The sequence below is a fragment of the Patagioenas fasciata genome, chromosome 1 (assembly GCF_037038585.1).
Source record: "Patagioenas fasciata isolate bPatFas1 chromosome 1, bPatFas1.hap1, whole genome shotgun sequence".
Classification (NCBI taxonomy): domain Eukaryota; kingdom Metazoa; phylum Chordata; class Aves; order Columbiformes; family Columbidae; genus Patagioenas; species Patagioenas fasciata.
Window position 1 is genome coordinate 179,451,418 of NC_092520.1, and position 20,084 is coordinate 179,471,501.

General features: G+C 42.0%; 2 protein-coding genes and 1 non-coding gene across 4 annotated transcripts; all 3 read left to right on the top strand.

Annotated features, from left to right (window-relative positions):
• The first annotated feature begins 284 nt into the window (after positions 1-284).
• Positions 285-3,907, top strand: RPL18A (ribosomal protein L18a). Its single transcript, XM_065829177.2, has 5 exons — positions 285-404; positions 807-986; positions 1,579-1,708; positions 3,236-3,345; positions 3,757-3,907. Exons 1-5 carry the CDS (start codon positions 387-389, stop codon positions 3,847-3,849), a joined length of 531 nt encoding a protein of 176 aa, XP_065685249.1. The 5' UTR covers positions 285-386; the 3' UTR covers positions 3,850-3,907.
• On the top strand, positions 2,307-2,438 carry LOC136097402 (small nucleolar RNA SNORA68). Its single transcript, XR_010650791.1, has one exon. It is a non-coding gene; the product is annotated as a small nucleolar RNA SNORA68 (small nucleolar RNA).
• A 1,960-nt stretch (positions 3,908-5,867) lies between the features above and the next one.
• On the top strand, positions 5,868-16,721 carry KICS2 (KICSTOR subunit 2). Of its 2 annotated transcripts, XM_065860028.2 has the most exons (4): positions 5,868-6,209; positions 8,325-8,398; positions 8,477-8,613; positions 13,974-16,721. In XM_065860028.2, exons 1-4 carry the CDS (start codon positions 5,975-5,977, stop codon positions 14,788-14,790), a joined length of 1,263 nt encoding a protein of 420 aa, XP_065716100.1. In that variant the 5' UTR covers positions 5,868-5,974; the 3' UTR covers positions 14,791-16,721. The 2 variants fall into 2 exon arrangements, with proteins under 2 accessions (XP_065716100.1, XP_065716089.1); XM_065860017.2 differs by having other exon boundaries at positions 8,325-8,613.
• Positions 16,722-20,084: the final 3,363 nt, after the last annotated feature.

Consider the following 20,084-nt stretch of genomic DNA (forward strand, 5'->3'; position numbering starts at 1 on the left):
GCCACGTCTCGCACGGCAAAGCGAGCAGGCCCGGCGGGAAACGGATTCACGTACAATGAGGCCTCTTCCTGTCGGCACCGGGACCACGCAGGTCCGCGGTCACAGTACTGAGGAACGGCGCCCGCGGCACGGCTGGCTGATGGCGGGCTGCCACCGCCGGCTGATGCTGGGCTGTCACCGCCGCAGGCCCGCGCCAGGCCACGCGGCCCAGAAGCCAGCTCCAGCTGCCGCGGGAGGAAACTGACAGCTGCCTTCTCCAATCACGCTCTCCTCCCAGCCAATGGGCGGAGGGGGCATCCGGGGGCGGGGCTTCCGACGGGCGGGTGACGGGAGGCGGCGGCGCACACGGCCTTTCCTTTCCTGCGGGCCGCGGAGGAGGCAGCACCATGAAGGCGTCGGGCACCGTGAGTGACGGTTGGGGCGCGGGGAGCACGGCTGGGACCGGGACTGAGACCACTGGGGTTGAGGTGGCCGTTGGGAGGACGGCGGCGCGGGCTTGCGGCGCTTGTAAGCGGCCTCTGCGCGCCCAAGCAGCCCTCCTTGGCCCTTGAGGAGGCGAGTGGCCAACATGGCGGCGGCGCCACCGTTCTCGCAGGACGCGTGAGGAGGCTGCGCCGCCCCTGTGCGGGGGCCGTGGTCGGCGGGCATCACAGCTCTTTGCCGATGGTTTCTCTTCCCCTGGGTTAGCCTGCTCTCGCCGCGGTGCCTTCCACAGGCTCGGACCGTGGCGAGGAGGGATCAGGCGGGAGCGGGGGTAGCTCCGCGACGCTGACGCTGCGGGCGGCTTGTCTTTCGTCTTCCTCCAGCTCCGGGAGTACAAGGTGGTAGGTCGATGCCTGCCCACGCCGAAGTGCAGGACCCCTCCTCTCTATCGCATGCGGATCTTCGCTCCGAACCATGTTGTTGCCAAGTCCCGGTTCTGGTATTTCGTTTCTCAGCTGAAGAAAATGAAGAAATCTTCTGGAGAAATTGTGTACTGTGGCCAGGTGCGGGAGTAAAAACATTATAAAGTGAGAGACTTACAAGGAATTCCTGTTGGTATATGTGGAAGGAATTTATATGAAGTGCTGTTACTGGGGGTGAGATTGAATTTCATCTGTCTTTGAGTTATTGCGAAGCTGAGTGATAAATTCGTTTTTTTTTTCAAAGTTGCACTGTATGTCCAGTAAACCAAAAAGAAACTTGCTTCCCAGCACTTCAGAGCTATGAACTATGCCACTAACTAGTGGTGCTGTCTGGTTCTTATTTTTGTCTTAGTGTGGAATATATCTCTTAAGAGTTATCCTTGGACATCCTTGGAAAGTAGATATTTGATGTTTGCATTCCTCTACCTTGATGCTTAAAGAACATTTTAGAGCTGAAAGCTTGTATGTATTTTCTTTTCTACGCTGAATTACTAAATCACTTTGCTCTGAATTACTAAGATTTGAATGTAGCTATGTTGTGGGGAAGGAGAACAAATAGTTGGTTTTGACAATAAAATTATAGTGCTTTAGTTGGAACTCTAAAATACATAAACTAGTAAAGTGCTGATTACATACTGTCTCTAATTGCCTCTGTCCCCTTGTGTAATTTCAGGTGTATGAGAAGTCCCCTCTGAAGGTAAAAAATTTTGGCATCTGGCTGCGCTATGATTCTCGTAGCGGAACTCACAACATGTACCGGGAGTACAGGGATTTGACCACAGCTGGTGCTGTCACTCAGTGCTGTAAGTACATGTAACTGAGGTATGCAGTTGTAGGACCAGTATATAAGCACAAGATTAAATCTTAAACTGGGCATAAAGGGTGCCAACTTGATCCATTATAACTGAAACACTGAAAAAATAAAATGAGAAGTTCGTGGAGAAGTCCGTAGATGTTTATATATGATGTATGTGGGATTTTTATTCATTCCCACTCTTTATATAGTATTTTTTGTGGAAGATATTCCCACTTTGTCTTGGTGTGACTTTCTACAATTGTAGTAATGAGTTTTGCTGTGCAGACTGAGAGTTTCATGACCTTTTAGGTACTGTATTTCTGGCACTATATTCTTTTAAAATAATTAAATGTATCCTCTCAAGTGTTGTGGAGAGAATATTTCAGATATAAGGTGGAACACACTAGCATTTGTCCTTTGGAGAGAAAGTAAGAAAAAAAAAAAGTGAAAGGGAAAAAATAATCTATGTTGTTCCAAGATCTCATTGCCTCAGTTCATGGAAATTGTCCTGATTTCAGTGTGTTTTTTGAAGTACTTGAGGGACAGGCCTCTTCTATAGCTGATGCTGCTGATATTTGAATTCAGAAGTGCTATGAACACTACAAAATGCACATAAAAACCCAAAGAATATTGTTCTTAATAATAATATTCTTGTCATGTGTGCAAATATTAAATGTATCTTGTCGCCTTTCAAAAGCTGAAGTGCTGTTGAAAGTGAAATTTAAGGTTCTACATCAACTTACAATAATTCCTGTTAATTAACATACCAAAGGACTGCTTAGGAGATCTGGGAACTTGAATTTGTCACAATACAATGACTCTGGTACCTTTATGTACAAGAATACTATTGACAGGTAAGTTTTTAATAAGTGTGTTAGATCTTCATGGAAAGCGTTGTAGGCACAATTGTATTTCAACAGGCGTATCTTGTGGAACTAGCTATGGACATCGTGATTTGAAAGCAGTGATTTTCACTGCCCCAGGGAGGAATTTTCAGGTAGCCCATGTGCAGATGGCCACCTCCTGCTCTGAAAGCCTAATTATGTGGACTAAATATACCAATTCACATTTCTGTTTGTATCACTTGTCAATTTTGGGAAAAATAAAGATCACCTCAGGTCCTGCCTTCACTCGCATCTTGCTTTTGGAAAGGAATTTTTTCTGGAGCTGGTGCCTTTCCAGTAATCATATTTCAGTGTTGATTCTGAATCACAGTATTCTTGTTTAAACAGTTAGGTAGTCCCATGTGAATGACTTCTGTATGTGTGTATCTTCTTGAAATCAGGCAAGAGTAAGATGACACTCACTGGAGGAGTTTGGTTATGAGTTCCAGGAAGAATTTACTGCTACATGTTGGTTCTGTGATATTTCTGCCATCACTGAAGTGCCAATAAAACCAGTGTGATTGAGTAGAGTTGATCAGAAATTTTAAAAGTTATAGATGGTACTGTAAACATTTTAAAAAAAAATGTTAGTAAGATTTTTGAACTGAAGATGTCTTAAGGCCTGTTTTTAATTAATTTTCTTGTTACAGACCGTGATATGGGAGCCCGTCATCGTGCCCGTGCTCACTCTATTCAGATTATGAAAGTTGAGGAAATTGCTGCCAGCAAGTGCCGTAGACCAGCAGTCAAGCAGTTCCATGTAAGTGAAGTAATGTTGCGGTTGCTGGTGGGTCCCAGTCTAACACTGGACTGAAAGAGGAGCTCTCTTGTCTGATTTGCAGGCAAAAATAGAGAGGGAACCAAATTTGCGGACTTAGATTTACAATTATATTATGATCAAGACTTTTAATGCTAGAACTTTTAGAAAGGAAATAAAACTAAACCCAGTGTGTATAATGTTGCAGAAGACGTGGCTTTAAGAGGCATTACTTTCAACAAGAATTGCAAAACTAAGGCATCTGTTAGCTCCTAGGCAGTATATGCAGTCTGTGGATGCATTGCTTCTCTATACTTAAGACCAGTTGAATATAGCTTAGCAATATATTGCAAACTATTTTTTGTTGTTTGTCTAATATGTTAATTAACATAGAAACATCTTTTTTTTTTGCAGGATTCTAAAATCAAGTTCCCTCTGCCTCACAGAGTTCTGCGTCGCCAGCACAAACCACGTTTCACCACCAAGAGACCAAATACTTTCTTTTAGATACGAAAGCGTGCTTTTCAACTCTGTGTTATAATAAAGGTCTTACTTGAACCTTTAACTCCTAGTTGTCTTTTGGAAACAGTGTCCTGGATATCTAGGAGTCCACTTCCCTACTCTATATTTTATGTAAACTATTGGCAGCCTACTACTAGCAGCTATGATTGCCTTGACACAGATGTATGTTTCAGGTGCTAACTTAAATTACCCAAATGTCCCAGCTTTCCAGGTAAGAGTAAGTCTATTATCAAGCAGCTATAAAATCCTACATTCATTTTGTCTCCTAGGCTTGCTCAGTAAATATAGTTGGATTCAGGAAGAAGGCAGCATTTCGTGCATGCGGAACTCAAATGTCAGCTGTAAGAATGAAGACCTTATAACTTCCATTAAGCTACTTCAGGTTTTAAGCATTTAAAGCCAATACTACAGTTCTAACGTGAACCTTTTCAAGGATGTTACACACCATTCTGAATTAATTCATGTACATGTACAGAGGTGCCTGCACCTAGAAATTAAAAGTGGTGAAGGATTTGAGAGACTTATCTTTGATATTAGACTAATTGTTCTGATGAAAACTAGTATTTATAACCAGACCCAATCTTTAGGCTACCATATTTACTATATAATGCCACAGTAAAAAAAAAAAATGCACTGCAGATGTTGTACAGTTCAGGTTAATTGAAAATACTGCTTCTCACATCTTTTTGCATATGGTGCCTTTTTAAAACCATAATATGTTTTGAGTGTTTCCTGGATGAGGTAGGCAGCTAGTTGAACTAGCAGAGGGGTCTCGCCCAGAGTTAATGAAGTAGTAACCATGTTTTGTCTAGATGTCAATTTTAAAACAAATGCAGATGTGAGTGCAGGTAGACACTATCCACAGAGAAAACTGGTAACATCTTAGTTTTGGGGTATCTGGAGAGCTGCAAATCAGGCAGGAGAGAAGCTCCCTGTTGATCTCAAGCCAGAGCTTTGCTCAGTGTGAAGGGGGTGGCTGTTGTGCAGAGCCAGGACTGCAGTGCTGACACTGCATCCCCTTCCATGGCCTCATGCCCTGTGCCTCAGCTTGATGCTCCTCAGTGCCTCTGCAGTGAATCAATCCAAGGAGCTTGTCTGTCTGAAACACGATCAATAAAAAAGGGGATTAATTGAAGCAATTAATGATCTCTAAAGTGACTTAGTGACAAGGCTGCAGCTTAGCCAGTTGGGTGCAAGGGCAGGGAAACCATAAACACAAAATAGTGGGCAACAGAAACATTGGTGGGTCCTGTGGGCATCCTGCCATGCTGATGCTGAAAGGTGGGAATAAGGTCACCTGTAAGACCTGGTATTTGGGGACATTTCAAGTGAAAGTTCACCGTGAAAATGGGTGTCAGTTTTAAGTTGCAGAAAAAAACCCACGAAGTAGCAGGGTAGAGGACAGCTGGCTACAGGAAGCAGCGCAGCCAGCCTGCAAACTGCGTGCAACGGCTCTGGCTGACCCAGGAGCAGTCACTGTACACGGCTGCTGTGTGTCCGCTGGGGCTCGGGGTTTTGGTCCACTCGAGGGATGGTGCTTGATGGAACCTCCACGGCAAGGCCAAGTTAGCTTGGAGAAGAGGAGGCTGAGGGGTGACTTCGTTAATGTTTATAAATATGTAAAGGGTGTCACAAGGATGGAGCCAGGCTCTTCTCGGTGACAACCAATGATAAGACAAGGGGCAATGGGTACAAACTGGAACACAGGAGGTTCCACTTAAATTTGAGAAGAAACTTCTTCGCAGTGAGGGTGACAGAACACTGGAACGGGCTGCACAGGGAGGTTGTGGAGTCTCCCACTCCGGAGACATTCAAACCCGCCTGGACACCTTCCTGTGTAACCTCACCTAGGTGTTCCTGCTCCGGCAGGGGGATTGGACTGGATGATCTTTCGAGGTCCCTCCCAGTCCCTGACATTCTGTGATTCTATGGAGTGGCCGTGCGTCCCAGCCCATCACGTGGCCTCGAGCCTGCTCCCCGCCTCCCTTGTCACGTGACATCGACGGGCGCGTGGGGGAGTGACGGCGCGAGCTCCTTCCCTCACGCGGTCGCGGCGCCGGACCCGGAAGTAGCGGCCGTTGTGGAGGCGGCGGCGGCACCGCCGGGCGGGATGGGCGAGTCGATCCCGCTGGGCGCGCCGGTGCCGGTGGAGCAGGCCGTGCTGGAGACCTTCTTCTCCCACCTGGGCATCTTCTCCTACGACAAGGCCAAGGACAATGTGGAGAAGGAGCGGGAGGCCAACAAGAGCGCGGGGGCCAGTTGGTTGGCGCTGCTGGCCGGGCTGGCGCACCTGGCCGCCGCCGAGAAGGCCTACCACAGCATGACCTTCCTGGGCCAGAAGCTAGGTACCGCCGCGCCCCGGGGGGAGGGATCCGGCTCCTCTCCCCGAGCCCCTTGTCCCCTGCCACCCTCCGGGCCACCTCTCGCCCGCGCCTGAGGTCGCTGCTGGGGCGCCCGCGGCAGCTCACCACCCGCCCCGGATTTAGCTCCAGGGGTGTCGGCAGCGCGGTAGGGAAGGGGTGGCTGCTGTAGGCCTGTGAGGGGATCTGTCAGCCGGCAGTTGCGCAGTGCTGGGTACCCGAGGACCCTGGCCTCGGTGAGGTGCGTGTCTGTGCGTCTGAAACACGGGGCAGCAAGTGTCCCTGGGTCCCGTGAGAAATCGGCTGTGCCATTTGTGCCACCTTTAAAGAATAAATAAGAGTGCAGGTGGCACAGTAGCTGTGCAAATTGGTGCATCTCTGTATTGGCTGGTAGACTATCATATCTACCTGCCGTTCCCGAGATTTAGTCAAAGGTGTTTCTGTGCTGGGATGCTCTGGCTGAGGTTCTGGCAAAGGTGAACTCAGTGGGGTGACCAAAGGGCTGAAGCATTTCACATCACAGTTCCAGGGCCTAATATTAGAGCTGTACGTGGTTGAGTACCTGTGCAAGTACCGAGGGCAGGAGGTAGCCTCTTAAAAATTGTTTTTCATGTAAACACTGCTGGATCTCAGGAGGTTTTTGCCACAATTTTGTCTGCTTCTCATCATCTCAATATGTGAATAGAAAAATCTCAAACTGGCACAGGATGAGCTATCATCATGTTGTCCTCTGAGCAAGGTTGCTTATTTTCCCTTTGAACTGCAGACTGGCATGGAAAATGGAACAAGGGATATGACTCTGATGTGTAATGCAGTAAAGCATTAAAAAACCTGCTTTGGTTTTTTGAGTGGTGACTTGAAACTATTTTATAAAAAGATCTTTACAGACAAAACTCTTATGTATAAGGCTGACTTAAAAAAAAATGAATTTGGTGGCTTGCAGGAAGAACAAAATTGAGAAGGGACAAAGTTTTGTTTATGTACTTAATGGACAATGTCAATAGATGATTATTCATCCTGCCCATGATCTGGGGACAGCTTTTGGCTTAGGAAGGTAGCTGTTTCTCCATGATAACAAATTATCTGCTTTCCTGCCTCAAATTCCTATGATCCCTTTTGAACGTTATATGGGTAATATGGATGCGAAAAGGACTAGCCACCATTACAAAATTTATAAACAGTTTCAAAATGGAACCTAAATTCAAAATCTCTTTTAAAAAAGTTCTGTAGATTTAGTCCTTATGATCCTTGCTCTGTTGCAGCTCCTAAGTGCCACAGCAGCACATAAGGCCATCTGTAAATAGAAATGATGAAATAAGGGGAGTACCCTTGTACAGTCTTTTGGTAGCACCAAAGTTAAATACTTTTTACTTTGACCCTCTACTTTTTTTTTTTTCTTTATAGTGTTAAGCAGGTAGAGAAAAGCACTGACAGTTCCCCCCCCCCCCCCCAGTTTTAGTTGTGGATTAACCTGCACTGTGGTCTCACTGAGATAAATTGCGATTGTTTTGCCTTTAAATTCGGATTTATAGTAGGATTGTGTAGGGACTTGTAATGTTTTATTTCTACACACAAATGTCATGTGGTTCCCATTTAAAGGTTGCTTTGCAGATTTGAGTGCTTCATGTTTGAAGAAGTATTGTTGGGAGAATTCTCTTGAAAAGATCTAGAGTTATTAACAGCAGTGAAGGCTATTAAAATTTCATGATGACTTGATTTTTCTGACTTCTGCAGACAACAGTATTTCCAGGTCATATATCATAGTAGCAAAGTGAACTGAACCCTTTTCTGAAAGGTCACACCATAACTAAGACATATGTAAGGGAGTTGAAGAAGCTTTGCAGCAGTCGTTGGCTACTGAAATATGAATTAGGGCAAGTGTAACTTGTATAAAATTATGTAAAGTGCTTCTGAGTTTATACTACATGTAATTCAGTTACTTGCAAAATAATACATTGACATTTTTTTCTTGATTAAAAAAATACTGGGATCAAATACCACTTAGTGTAAAACAAGTGTGGTTATATACAGTTTTCCAGTATTGCTGTCTATCTTTGCTGTCCCTGGATTTTGGTAATACCTCCATATTTATCTGAACAGGTGGTCAGTCATTCTTCAGCCGAAAGGACTCCATCCGAACCATCTACACATCTCTGCATAATGAGCTGAAGAAGGTGGTGGCAACGGGTCGCAATGCACTAGGAGGAACAGCTCCTCACTTGGAAGAGCTGCTTTCTCACCTGTCTGAACAGCTCTGTTTTTTTGTTCAGGCTCGGATGGAAATTGCTGACTTCTATGAAAAAATGTACACGCTCAGCACCCAAAAGTTCATTAACTCTGAGGAACTGGTAAACATTTTGGAATCCATCTTAAAGAAATACAGCTCAAGGTCAGTGCTTATTTGCTGGTAGTAATACTCAGACATATGGTCTGTAATAAATGATGTTGAGGTTCAAAGTGGGCCTAAAGACTTTGCTGTCCTACAACCGCTGTGCGGCACAGCCCCTTGCGTGAATTTGTGCCTGAAGTGAATGTCGGTCAGTAGCATCAGATCTGTGAGGTCTCAAAATATGAATCATCTGAAGAAGAAAAACAAAAAAAGGGAAGGTGTTTCTTCTCATCATGTTCTAGGAGCCATTTTTGCTATTCCTTAATACTCCGCATGTTCATATTCAGCAAAGAGGAAGTAATTTTCCTTCTTAAAGGTGTAGGACTTGCATTTTTTCATTAGGAGCCAAAAGGAAATAAGACTTAATTTCATATGGACTTTGGTAAAATGAAAGTATAAATAAAACAGATATTTGTGTGGCAATTTTACTTTTAGATTAGAATATATGTCTGCTCAATTCTAAAAGGTACATCATCGCTATCTGGCCTACCTAGTATGGTTTTATGGTGCTCTGTTATCACTTCTTTTGAGAGGTGTTGGACTCAGTAGGAGGAACACCTCTGAGTCTTTGGTCCCTGCTGTTATGCATTCTTGAAATTAAGATCTAATAATTCCTATTAGAAGAATCCAATGATGTTTCTAGATGACTCTGGGGTGGGTATTTCACACCTAAGACACGTGAGCCTTGAAAGTGGTAGCATATTAAAAAAAAAATATATTTGGCGTGCTTGTCAAGAGACTCAATTTTTAGCTCTTTATTTTCAAGAAAAACAGGGTATCCAAGGTATCTTTCAAATGTAGTTGAATTTTAAAAATTATTTGTGAGTGAAATAGTGTCTAAGATGACATTGGGGGAGAATATTCTGAGCTCTAATTTTTTTCAGTTATGATTTTTGAAGGGTACACCTAGGAAAAATTAAAATACTTCAGTGCTGCTTTCTGACATGCGAAATCTGATCACTGCAGCAGACTCTCTTATTTTTTTTAGGAATAACTTAAGCAAATTGCTACATAATTTTGCTTTTTTGAAAATCAAAACTAACCTGTATGATCTTACTAGTGATTTTTTAAGCAATTCTTGGTTTGTGAACCCTTACAATATATGGGCTGTTAGTCCGATGAAAAACAAAACTTACATATTTTTTTCCTTGGTGTGAAAAACATTAAAGAGATATGTAATAGGTTTTTTGAAAACTTTATTTAGGTTGTACGCAAACCATCGCCATGTGTTCTGAGCATGTGCTGAGTCAACAGCACTGTTAAAAATCTTAAAACTGCAACTGATACTTTGACAAAGTGTCTTGAGACTGTTATATATGAAATACTTTACTATCCTATTTAAATACATTTCAGTGACGTGTCTCTACTTCTAAGGCATTATGACAACCTCTTTTTTCAAAAAAATAATGTCTCACTGGGAAAAATACTGATGATCTTGCTTTAGGTTAATGAGCACTCTCTGCGATGGAGATGTTCTAAGATGCTGTTAGAGCTAATTCAGTAGCTACTGGGTGGTTCTCCCCAGTCATGTACAGAATATTTCTGAAAAAAGTGAGGATAATGACACCTTTCCTTTAGTCCTTCCATAGTTTCTTCATATCAGTTTCTGGGGGCTGTTAGGTTGATGTGTACTGACTGGAAGGCATTTCTGGTTTACAGTTTGTTGATACTCCCAGGTGAAAGGCTGAAGAAATTAATCCTTACCCAGCCTTTTCCTTTTGTGAACATATTCCTCAGTTGTAGTTGGGGATGTGTGCCATTACTTTAGGCAACTGTGCTAAGACATGGTATCTGTTCTGTAGATAGGTTCTGGCCTTGTTTTCTTTAATTTACATCTAAAAATAGCTGATCAGATAATGCAGGGCAAATAACTGCTTACTGGTAAAGGAATGACAGAATTAACTGACTGTCAACAATCAAATTTTACTGTCTGTATCTGAAAAATAATCAATCCTTGAATAGTCTAAAGCTATTTTGTTACTACTTATTGCTGACTTGTAAACAGCCAATACTAGACTCTCTGTTTTTCCGTTGAATGCATCTTGACAAGCAACTTTTCCAGAATTTTTGAACTATTGGTTTGGGTAGGATGTTAACTGAAATAATTCAAACGGCATCAGAAACAGGATCCTTTATAAGCTTAGTATAAAATGAATATGTAACTAGTAAACCTATTTTGATGTAATTATTTAAGTGTTAAATGTTATTAATCTAGCTGGCATTTTGTAAATACACACACGCATGTGTGATCTATGGAAAGAAATAAAAACTTGTAAAAAAATGAGGTTTCTTTATAGCCTGCAAAACAAAATTCTGTCATCCCTCTGCTTTAGAGAATGATTACGGGGAAAAATCTATTTTCCAATCTGTTTTTAAGTTCTTAACACTCTGGCTTATTGAAATATTGGAAAAACCTGTCTGTTTCATGTGATACTGAGCTCAGTCAGCTTCTGTGTTATGAAACTTAATTACAGCAGATACACTGAGTACATAGCCTGTTAGTTTACTTTGCAACCATATCAAGCTTCTCAGCCGTGGCTGAGAAGTGTATTTTTGAATTAAAACAGTTTAGCAAATCCTGCTGTGCAGTGAAATGTGAAGATAGCTATGAGCCATGAAGCAGAGTGGAATTGGGAAGACATACGTTATAATACTAATCTAGGAGGCTTGACAGTGCTGCATTAGTATGAATTTTTTAATTGCTTTAATGTTGAAGAATAACCTTCTTGGTCTGACTGCAAGTGTATGGAAACTACTGTGCTAAGTGTGCACTTGATGGGACTAGCTGGAACAAATAACGTTGCATAATGTTGTGGATTGTGTGTTTTGTTTTGTTTTTTTCACTCTTCTCATATATGGCAACAAAACTGTTTTTCTACTGAATACCAAAACCATTGGAAAAATGATATTGACTGTTAGCGGAATATTATTTTTAATTGATTTTTGTTTGTTTAAAGAAATGTAAATATACTCTCGACTTCTCAGCACACCAAAGCAGCCAGTAATCCCTGGATCTCTGCTGTAGTGGGTTGGCATGATGGTTGCTGACATGTACTGTGTACAGAACGTGGCTGGTCACCCAGCCTCGCCTGTTTGCAGAATGGGGTGCATCAACTGATTTATGATATTCATAATTTGATTTTCTTCAAACAAATTTGGACTTGCATCTTAATAGCAAATCCTTTCAAGACAGGTATTGCAGTTGTCAAAGAAAGAGATGCTTAAAAATAGTGTGAAAATTGTGAGACAGTTTTCACAAGCCTAAGAATTAATGTTTTGGCAAGAGCCTGGTAGAAAGTCTAAGAGAAAATAGTGAAGGAAGGGGGATGAAAAGCCTAAAGTTCTCATTCTTTATTCTGGTCCGCAACATAATTAAGCGCTTCAGTTTTGAACTAAGTATTTCTGAAATGGATTAAATGTACCATGTCCTGGAAACTGAGGGGAATAATGGAGTTGGTTTCACTTTGTCTGAAGATAATCTATTCAAGATTGAAAGGATTAAATACAAACTTATTTGTTTTAAAGCAATAACAAGATCCACGATATTCTTCTGAAGTGAGGGGATGCATCTGTCTTTACTTAAACAGAAACCTCATCAAGTCTTGTCTTTGAATTATTGGTTGTTCTTCGTTGGAGGCCTCTTTAAGAGTCCTAAATGCCTATTAGGGAACACATTTATTAAAAAGGCCACCTCTGTCTTTGAATACTCATTATTTCTAAAGTTAAGTATTTAGCTTCTGTAACTGGAACAGTTTTGCACAGTTTGAACTAAATATGTATTTATTGATGTCGAGGGTTAGGATTGCGGGGTGACAATCAAACCCTGGCAGATGTATTGTTAACCTCCCCTCCCCACAACTTCCCCCTTTTGCCCCTCCCTCTCCCCCCTTCCCACTCAGGACAGGCAATCGGGAGGGAAAGAAGGGCAGAGAGAAGAGAGTTGGAAAAGTTAAAGATGTTTTACTAATGCTACTAATAAGAATAGAGAAAATAATACAAAATATACAAAACCAATCTTGTAAGTCTCAGCAACTGCAGAGCCAGCACCCAAAGTCCTGGATTAGACTCTGTAGCCAACCGGAGCTGGATTCAGTCTCTCACTAGGCCTCAGTTCGCAGGGACGACCAGCAAGGTCCTCTCCTAATGTCAGCCATGAGGAAAAAGGGAAAAAAAAAAAAAAAGGGCAGAGATCCTCGTGATCTCCCACTTTATATGAAGTATTCACGTGAATGGAATGTTATACACCGTTGGTCTGTCTCTCGGACATCAGTTTCTCGTTGCCCCTCTTGCGAGATGTCCATCCGTGCTTATCAATAAGTTTGCATTCCATTGCTAGGTTTAACCAAAACATGTGTTGAGTTCTCCAGGAAAATGCAGCTAACATGAAGGCTTTAGCTGACAGGCAAATTCACTAAAAGAGAAACTTGTTTTTAACAAAACCAGGACAATTGATTATGATGTTATACATTTACAAGTAATTTGAGTCTGAACAGAGGGAAGGTAGGCTGGATCTGTCCTACTTCCTGACATTTAGAGAAAACAAAGTGAGAAAGGTATAGAATGGATCTATAAAGTTCCATTTCATTGAGATTTGCTCTAATAGTAGGATCACCCCTGTGAATAAGATGTAGAGTGGCACTTCTACTTGGTAGATGAGGTGTATTTTTTTTTTAATCTGTTAAATTGAAAGCTGATTTTGACCTGAATTTTTAGTGAGAGAGAACCGTGCCTTCGTTGTGATGTGATGAAATCCTGCCAAATGTTTTTCCTCTTCATAGTTTTTAGTACACTGAGGTTTGAAGTTTGAGACCCGGTTTGTTGGTTAATACAGTTAATCATGGTTCTGTTGACTGATTTCTCATCACAATTTTATTGTGAATTAAAAAAAAAAAAGCTTGGCTTCCTCAGCTTCCTATACGAACAGCAAATTTATAACATATTTCCTTTGATTTAACTTAATGTCGTTCTGCTATTGCAGAACTATCAAGATGTATTTTGCCACCAGAAGGGATTTTAAATTGGAACAAAACTCAATTTAAAGAGAAATGGTGCTGTAGTAGTTGGTGGGTCGAGATAAACAGTGGTTGTTTTTGAACTGATCAAATATAACTCCCTTGCTTTGATAGAGAAGTGTCTGACAGGTGTTTTTGTCAAATCCAAAGTGCTGTATATACATTAAAAGACTTGCTCTAATTATGTTAAAATATTTTTTCTTTTACATTAACATGGTTATCTTTTGGTTTACATGTTACTCTGCTTTGATGCTTGTTCTGTCTGTGAATTAACAAATACATCCTATGTGATTATTTTACTGTTGTGTACAGCACTTCTCATGTCTTGAATAATGTTATGTTTTCTAGATTTCATCATCCAATCCTCAGTCCTCTTGAAAGCAGTTTCCAGCTGGAAGTAGATGTGCTTGCACATCTTTTAAAGGCTCAGGCTCAGATCTCAGAGTGGAAGTTCCTTCCATCCCTGGTCAACTTGCACAGTGCTCACACAAAACTACAAACTTGGGGCCAAATTTTTGAGAAACAGCGAGAGACCAAGAAGCATCTGTTTGGAGGGCAGTCTCAAAAGGCTGTACAACCTCCACACCTCTTCCTCTGGCTGATGAAGCTCAAAAACATTCTCCTTGCCAAGTTTAGCTTTTATTTTCATGAGGCCCTCAGTCGACAAACAACAGCATCTGAAATGAAAACTTTGACTGCTAAAACAAATCCTGATTACTTTGGGAAAATTTCCAGCTTCATCCGGAAGTACGATGCCGTCAATGTTTCCTTGATTTTTGACAATCGTGGGTCAGAGAGTTTTCAGGGACATGGTTATCATCATCCCCACTCTTACAGGGAAGCCCCCAAAGGAGTGGATCAGTACCCTGCAGTGGTGTCTCTGCCCAGTGACAGGCCTGTTATGCACTGGCCCAATGTAATCATGATTATGACTGACAGAACCTCTGACCTCAACAGTCTGGAGAAGGTTGTTCACTTCTACGATGACAAAGTCCAAAGCACGTACTTTCTGACTCGCCCCGAACCTCACTTTACCATTGTAGTTATTTTTGAGTCCAAGAAGTCAGAAAGGGACTATCATTTTATTTCTTTTCTCAATGAAATTTCACATTCCCTTAAGAACTCCAAAGCTTTTGCGAGCTTGAAGCCTGGATCCAAAGGGTAGAATACAAACTACTTACAAGTCATCAAGGCGGTATGCCAGCCTTGGGGGAGCTGTAGCTTTCAAAGATTACATAAGTTCATGATTCTCAGAGTCTAATTAAAGAGGAACTGTTATTTTTAATGTTATAAGTTTTTTTTAAACTAACAGACACTTGAAGAAAAGTATTTTTGGGCAGTACTCAGTGGGACAACATCATTGTGGGGTGCTAAATGGCCACAGTAGGATTTTTGTGTGTGGTTTTCAATTTTCAGTATGATTTATCTTTTCAGTCCACAACTTTGTTGTATCAGAAAGGAATATATGCACTTTAACTTAGTGTGATCATTGACTGTCTGCTACAGAGTTTATTGAAAATGTAGTGAGGATGGAAGATACTGTCTTGTCAGAAAACTGCATTGTCTGACAGGAATGATTTCTGGGAACTAAACACTGATATAAGGGAATATTAAAAAAAAACAAACCTGCAAGGATGTATTTTAAATAAAAACACAAGAATCATGAAAGGCACCACTGTTAATTCTAACTTAGCTTTCAAATGATTTTAAAATGATAATTGAGGTCTCTGACACTCTGTTAAGCACCCATGTCTATTCTGAACACCTGTGTCAAAGCTTTGTCACTGCTCCAGAATGCTGTTTGCGGCAAGAAAAGCTGCAGCATAGGCTGAAAGGCCAGTATTCACTGGGCTGTTGTGACAGCATGTGCCCAGTACCAGTCTTGGCTCAGATTAACTGAGGGAAACAAGATGAGGTTGAGCAGGTATTCTAGAAGGAACAGCTCCATGGGAAAATCAGCAAAGCTCTTTTCATATCGTGCTTTTGTCTGGGTAACTTAAAAAAAAAAAAAAGCAGTAGGAAATGCCCTCTGTAAATGAATTATTTTCTAATTTACTATTAGGGTCAATCTGGATTTGTTTTCAGATTTTTATAGGTATAGTTTTCTCTTTCTGTTCAGTTTTAAGTAATTTCACCGTTAAGCCAAATAACTATTGAAATTTGAATTTAAATATATAGCCTATGCAGTATGTTTACCTCATTCTAAAATTTTACCACTTCTAGGCTGCAGGTTTAGAAAAGGTATGTTTTCTGGTTACCCTGAAAGTGCTTTATTTTGGAAATCAATATTTCCAGCTACAATAAAAGGGTCCATATGGCTGTACCTGTAGCCTTATATTGTGTGATTCCTCTGTCTGTTAACTATGCAGTTGTGCAAGCACTTTCATGGGAGTTCAGGAGGACTGATGAGTCTACTGTATGATGTATGCAAATGTAGTAAAGTTATTACAGATCCTTAGCTGACACTGTGTAAGGTATAATATCATCAGGTTTGTTTTAAAAGGGAGTTTAAATCAAAATGTCAGTTTCTGTTAAGACTGAAATATAAAAGATAACCATTGCAGACATGGCTTTTACTGATTACCTTTCTGTCTTACAAAAGGTGATGGTAACTTGTCTTGCCTCTTGCTGCAAGTATTGATTTCTTTACAATCACATAAGCATGTTCTGCTCTGCAGATGTAAGCTCTTCCACATTGTGCCAAAGAGAGCCTTCCATGCTTTGCTATAATTACCTGTTAGTCTGTTGTGGATATCTGTGCTACTGCCTTTCATATGAAGTCTTAGACTGACTGCAGTATCACTCTCAAAAGTTTAGAGACTGCTCTTTGCCACTGAAAATAACAGAGTTGCAAATATACTAGGAGCTGAAGGGCACCTGGTTGTAACAGTGCTACTCTTGGCAGCTTGAATTGCCTTTGTAACAGGACAAAGTTGCAAATGACAGTACTGAGAGAGTTTGTGTGCTTCCCTATGTGGGACAGTGACCTCATAATAATACTGTACTATTGGCTTCCTAAGCCTTATTAATAGAAAATAGTCTGTCACCAGAACTGATTCCCAGTCTTCAGCAGCATAATAAAAGTGTTGCACAAAATCTATCTGCCTCTGCGGTATTTCCCCGTTGTACTAGTGTCATGGTTTAACCTGAGCTAGCAATACAACCATGAGAGCCACTCACTCACCCCTCCCCCACCCCCACAATAGGGCAGAGGATCAAAAGGGAAGGGAGAAACTTGAACTGAGATAAACACAGTTTAAAAAAATAACAAAATACTGGTATGCTACTAGTAAATATATATGTAAAACAGAAATAAAAGATACTCAAGGCAATTCCTCACGAACGTGCTGAGCAGCCAGTCCCAGGAAACAGCACCTAGTCCCAAGGAAAGAAGAAAGGTGAAAAAGGCAGAAAGGCTCACAGGCCTCTGCAAAATGGCAAAAGGCTGAACTAAAACTCCTGATCCAAACTCCCCTGGCTGCATCCCAGAGAAAGAAAGAAGAGCAGAAGAACCAGTGACCCGGAAGGTCCTGACTTTTCTTAAATATGCAGCATGATGCTAACGGGATGGACTTCTCTTATTGATCCGTCTGGATGTCAGTCAAACTCTGCCCCATCCATGCCTCCCTTCCTTGATGCCTCACACCTGTGGGCAGAGTGCTGAGAGTGTCCTTGGCTCTCAGACCAAAGCAATTAAAAACATTAGCTCTGTGTTATCTCCTGTTCTCAAACGAAGTCCAAATGATGAGCGTGCTAGCTATGGAGAAGAAATATTTCTCACTGCATGAAGAAAATTAACCCATTTTCAGTCAAACCAGCACAACTAGTTATCTGTGGGAAGGAGGTGAGGAAGCTGGGGGAAGAGACTGCTTGTGGGTACAAACTCCTGTCTTGTTTCTGAGTGGCAGGGGGCATATTGGAAGAGGTGAAAGAGAAATCTGCTGCACTTTGGGGCAGACCAGCAGCTTTTGTTATTCGCTGAAACACTGAAATGGCTGGAGGCTGTTCCTGATGGTTTTTATGGGAAGAGGAAAAGGAGACAACTCTGTTCAGCATATCTGGGGGTTTGCTGCATGTTCCTGCCGCTGTTTTTGGCAAGCAGTATCTGGGAATGGGGAAGGCACTCTGTCCCTTGTCACTGGTGGGATTGTTTGCTGCAGTTTTCTCCAGAGGATTTTAAGGAAGTGGCCAGAGGAGCCATCAGACTTGTGGGTGAGAATTTCTGAGTATTTAGGCAGATAAAGAACCAAAAGGACCTATAACCATCTCTCTCCCATGGTGTGATAAGGGAGGCAATGGGAGAGAATTAGATGCTGGAGAGACAAACTTTGTGGAGCTGTCTCTGGGTTTCGGAGTCTTGTCCCTGAGGCTTTCCTTGTAAGATCTCAGCCTTAAATTAACACAAGGTGGGGAGTAGAAAATCCAGGCTGTAGGAAGTGGCTTGGATGAAACCTGCAGAGATGAAGCTGAAGAGGTAACTGCAGTAGAATAATCAGTATAAAATAGTTTTGCAGAGCTGAGGTGTACTATGACCAAAAACTAAGTGTGTGTGTGGGATGTGTGCGTGTGTGAGGAATGAGTATTTGCAGATTTGTTAATCCAGTGAAGACTTAAAGCACAATTCCTTAGATGATGCTTTGAGGAGTTTATATTTTAAATGACAAATGAGTTCTCTACAATGTAAAATTGGCTAGGCCAGTAATGACAGCCCACATAATTAAGGGGGAGAACATATATGTGGAGTAAGTAAAGTTGACCAGAAACTCAGTAACTGGAAAAAAATATATTCAAATCTTGATCGGTCTCTTTAAGAATCGGAGGAAAAATGTACTTTTTACTGAACTGGGCAATATCCCACCAGCCAGTTTTTCCTCTCCACCAATTTAATATACTAATGTACTTTAAAAGCCTTGTGTAAGTGACTGAATGCAAGATGTAAAGTTGTTTATGATAACATAATGAAAGCCAACACTTCCAGACATATTTTAAAGTTTTTACATTAGCTGCTGAGATTTCGTATTCTTGCTACCCACTCAGATTGCTTAGAATAGCAATGTGGAAGCTGATCTTGTAGCGAATTTCATATACCTCATCACTTACTTGGGTCCATGAGGATTTTTTTGTCAGAGCATTTAATTTAGTATCTTTTGCTGGGAATATGAATTTGACAGCAAATGTATTCTCACACATCTTACATATTTTGTATTTATGCCCTGTAAGCTGTTTTCTTTTAAATGCAGTGGTGTGTGGTGTTTGTGTATGTGGTTTGTTTTGTTTTGGTTTAATTCTTGAATAAAACATCTTTCCTTCCCCCTTTGCACGAAGACATAAAGCCAGAATTTTTTGGCAGCTCATGGCTTGGACAGGCGTACCCTTCACTGGGTAAAGAACTGTCTGGAGGCCCTGGCCCAAGGTGTTGTGGTGAATGGAGCCAAATCCAGTTGGTGTCCAGTCAGGAGTGTTGTTCCCCAGGGCTCAGTATTTGGGTCAGTTCTGCTTAATCTCTTTATCAATGATCTGGACAAGGGGATTGAGTTCACCCCCAGAAAGTTTGCAGATGACATCAAATAGGGTGGGAGTGTTGATTTACTGGAGGATAGGAAGGCCATACAGAGGGATCTGGACTGGCTGGATCATTGGGCTGAGGCCAATTGTACAAAGTTTAATAAAGCCAAATGCTGGGTCCTGCACTTGGGTCACAACAATCCCAGGCAGCGCTGCAGGCTCAGGGAAGAGTGGCTGGAAAGCTGCCTGGCAGAAAGGCATCTGGGGGTGCTGATCGACAGCTGGCTGAACATGAGCCAGCAGTGTTCCCAGGTGGCCAAAAAGGCCAACAGCATCCTGGCTTGTATCAGGAATAGTGTGGCCAGCAGGACAAGAGAGGTGATTGTCCCACTGTACTCAGCACTGCTGAGGCCCCGCCTTGAATCCTGTGTTCAGTTTTGGGCTCCTCACTATAGGAAAGACATTGAGGTGCCAGAGAGAGTTCAGAGAAGTGTGATGAAGCTGGTGAGGGGCCTGGAGCACAAGTCTTGTGAGGAGTGGCTGAGGAAGCTGGGGCTGTTTAGCCTGGAGAAAAGGAGGCTGAGAGGAGGCCTTATCACTCTTTACAACTACCTGAAAGGAGGTTATAGCATGGAAAGTGTTGGTCTCTTCTCCCAAGTAGCAAGTGATAGGACAAGAGGAAATGGCCTCAAGTTGTGCCAGGTAAAGTTCAGATTGAACATTAGGAAAAAAATTATTCACAGAAAGGGCTGTGAAGCACTGGAACAGGCTGCCCAGGGAAGTGGTTGAGTCACCATCCCTGGAGGTGTTAAAAAGACATATAGACAAGGCTCTTAGGGACATGGTTTAGTGCCAGAGTTAGATTATGGTTGGACTGAATCTTGAGGGTCTCTTCCAACCAAAATGATTCTGTGAAAGGGAAACTATCAATGTATTTTGTATTGTGCTACAAAG

Excerpts from the sequence above, each read along its gene's own strand:
- KICS2 (XM_065860017.2), top strand. The coding sequence starts at position 5,975 with ATGGGCGAGTCGATCCCGCTGGGCGCGCCGGTGCCGGTGGAGCAGGCC. Across the intron at positions 6,210-8,324 it reads CTTCCTGGGCCAGAAGCTAG|GTGGTCAGTCATTCTTCAGC; the intron begins GTACCGCCGCGC and ends TTATCTGAACAG. Across the intron at positions 8,614-13,973 it reads TTAAAGAAATACAGCTCAAG|ATTTCATCATCCAATCCTCA; the intron begins GTCAGTGCTTAT and ends TATGTTTTCTAG.
- RPL18A (XM_065829177.2), top strand. Across the intron at positions 1,709-3,235 it reads TGGTGCTGTCACTCAGTGCT|ACCGTGATATGGGAGCCCGT; the intron begins GTAAGTACATGT and ends TTCTTGTTACAG. Across the intron at positions 3,346-3,756 it reads CAGCAGTCAAGCAGTTCCAT|GATTCTAAAATCAAGTTCCC; the intron begins GTAAGTGAAGTA and ends TTTTTTTTGCAG.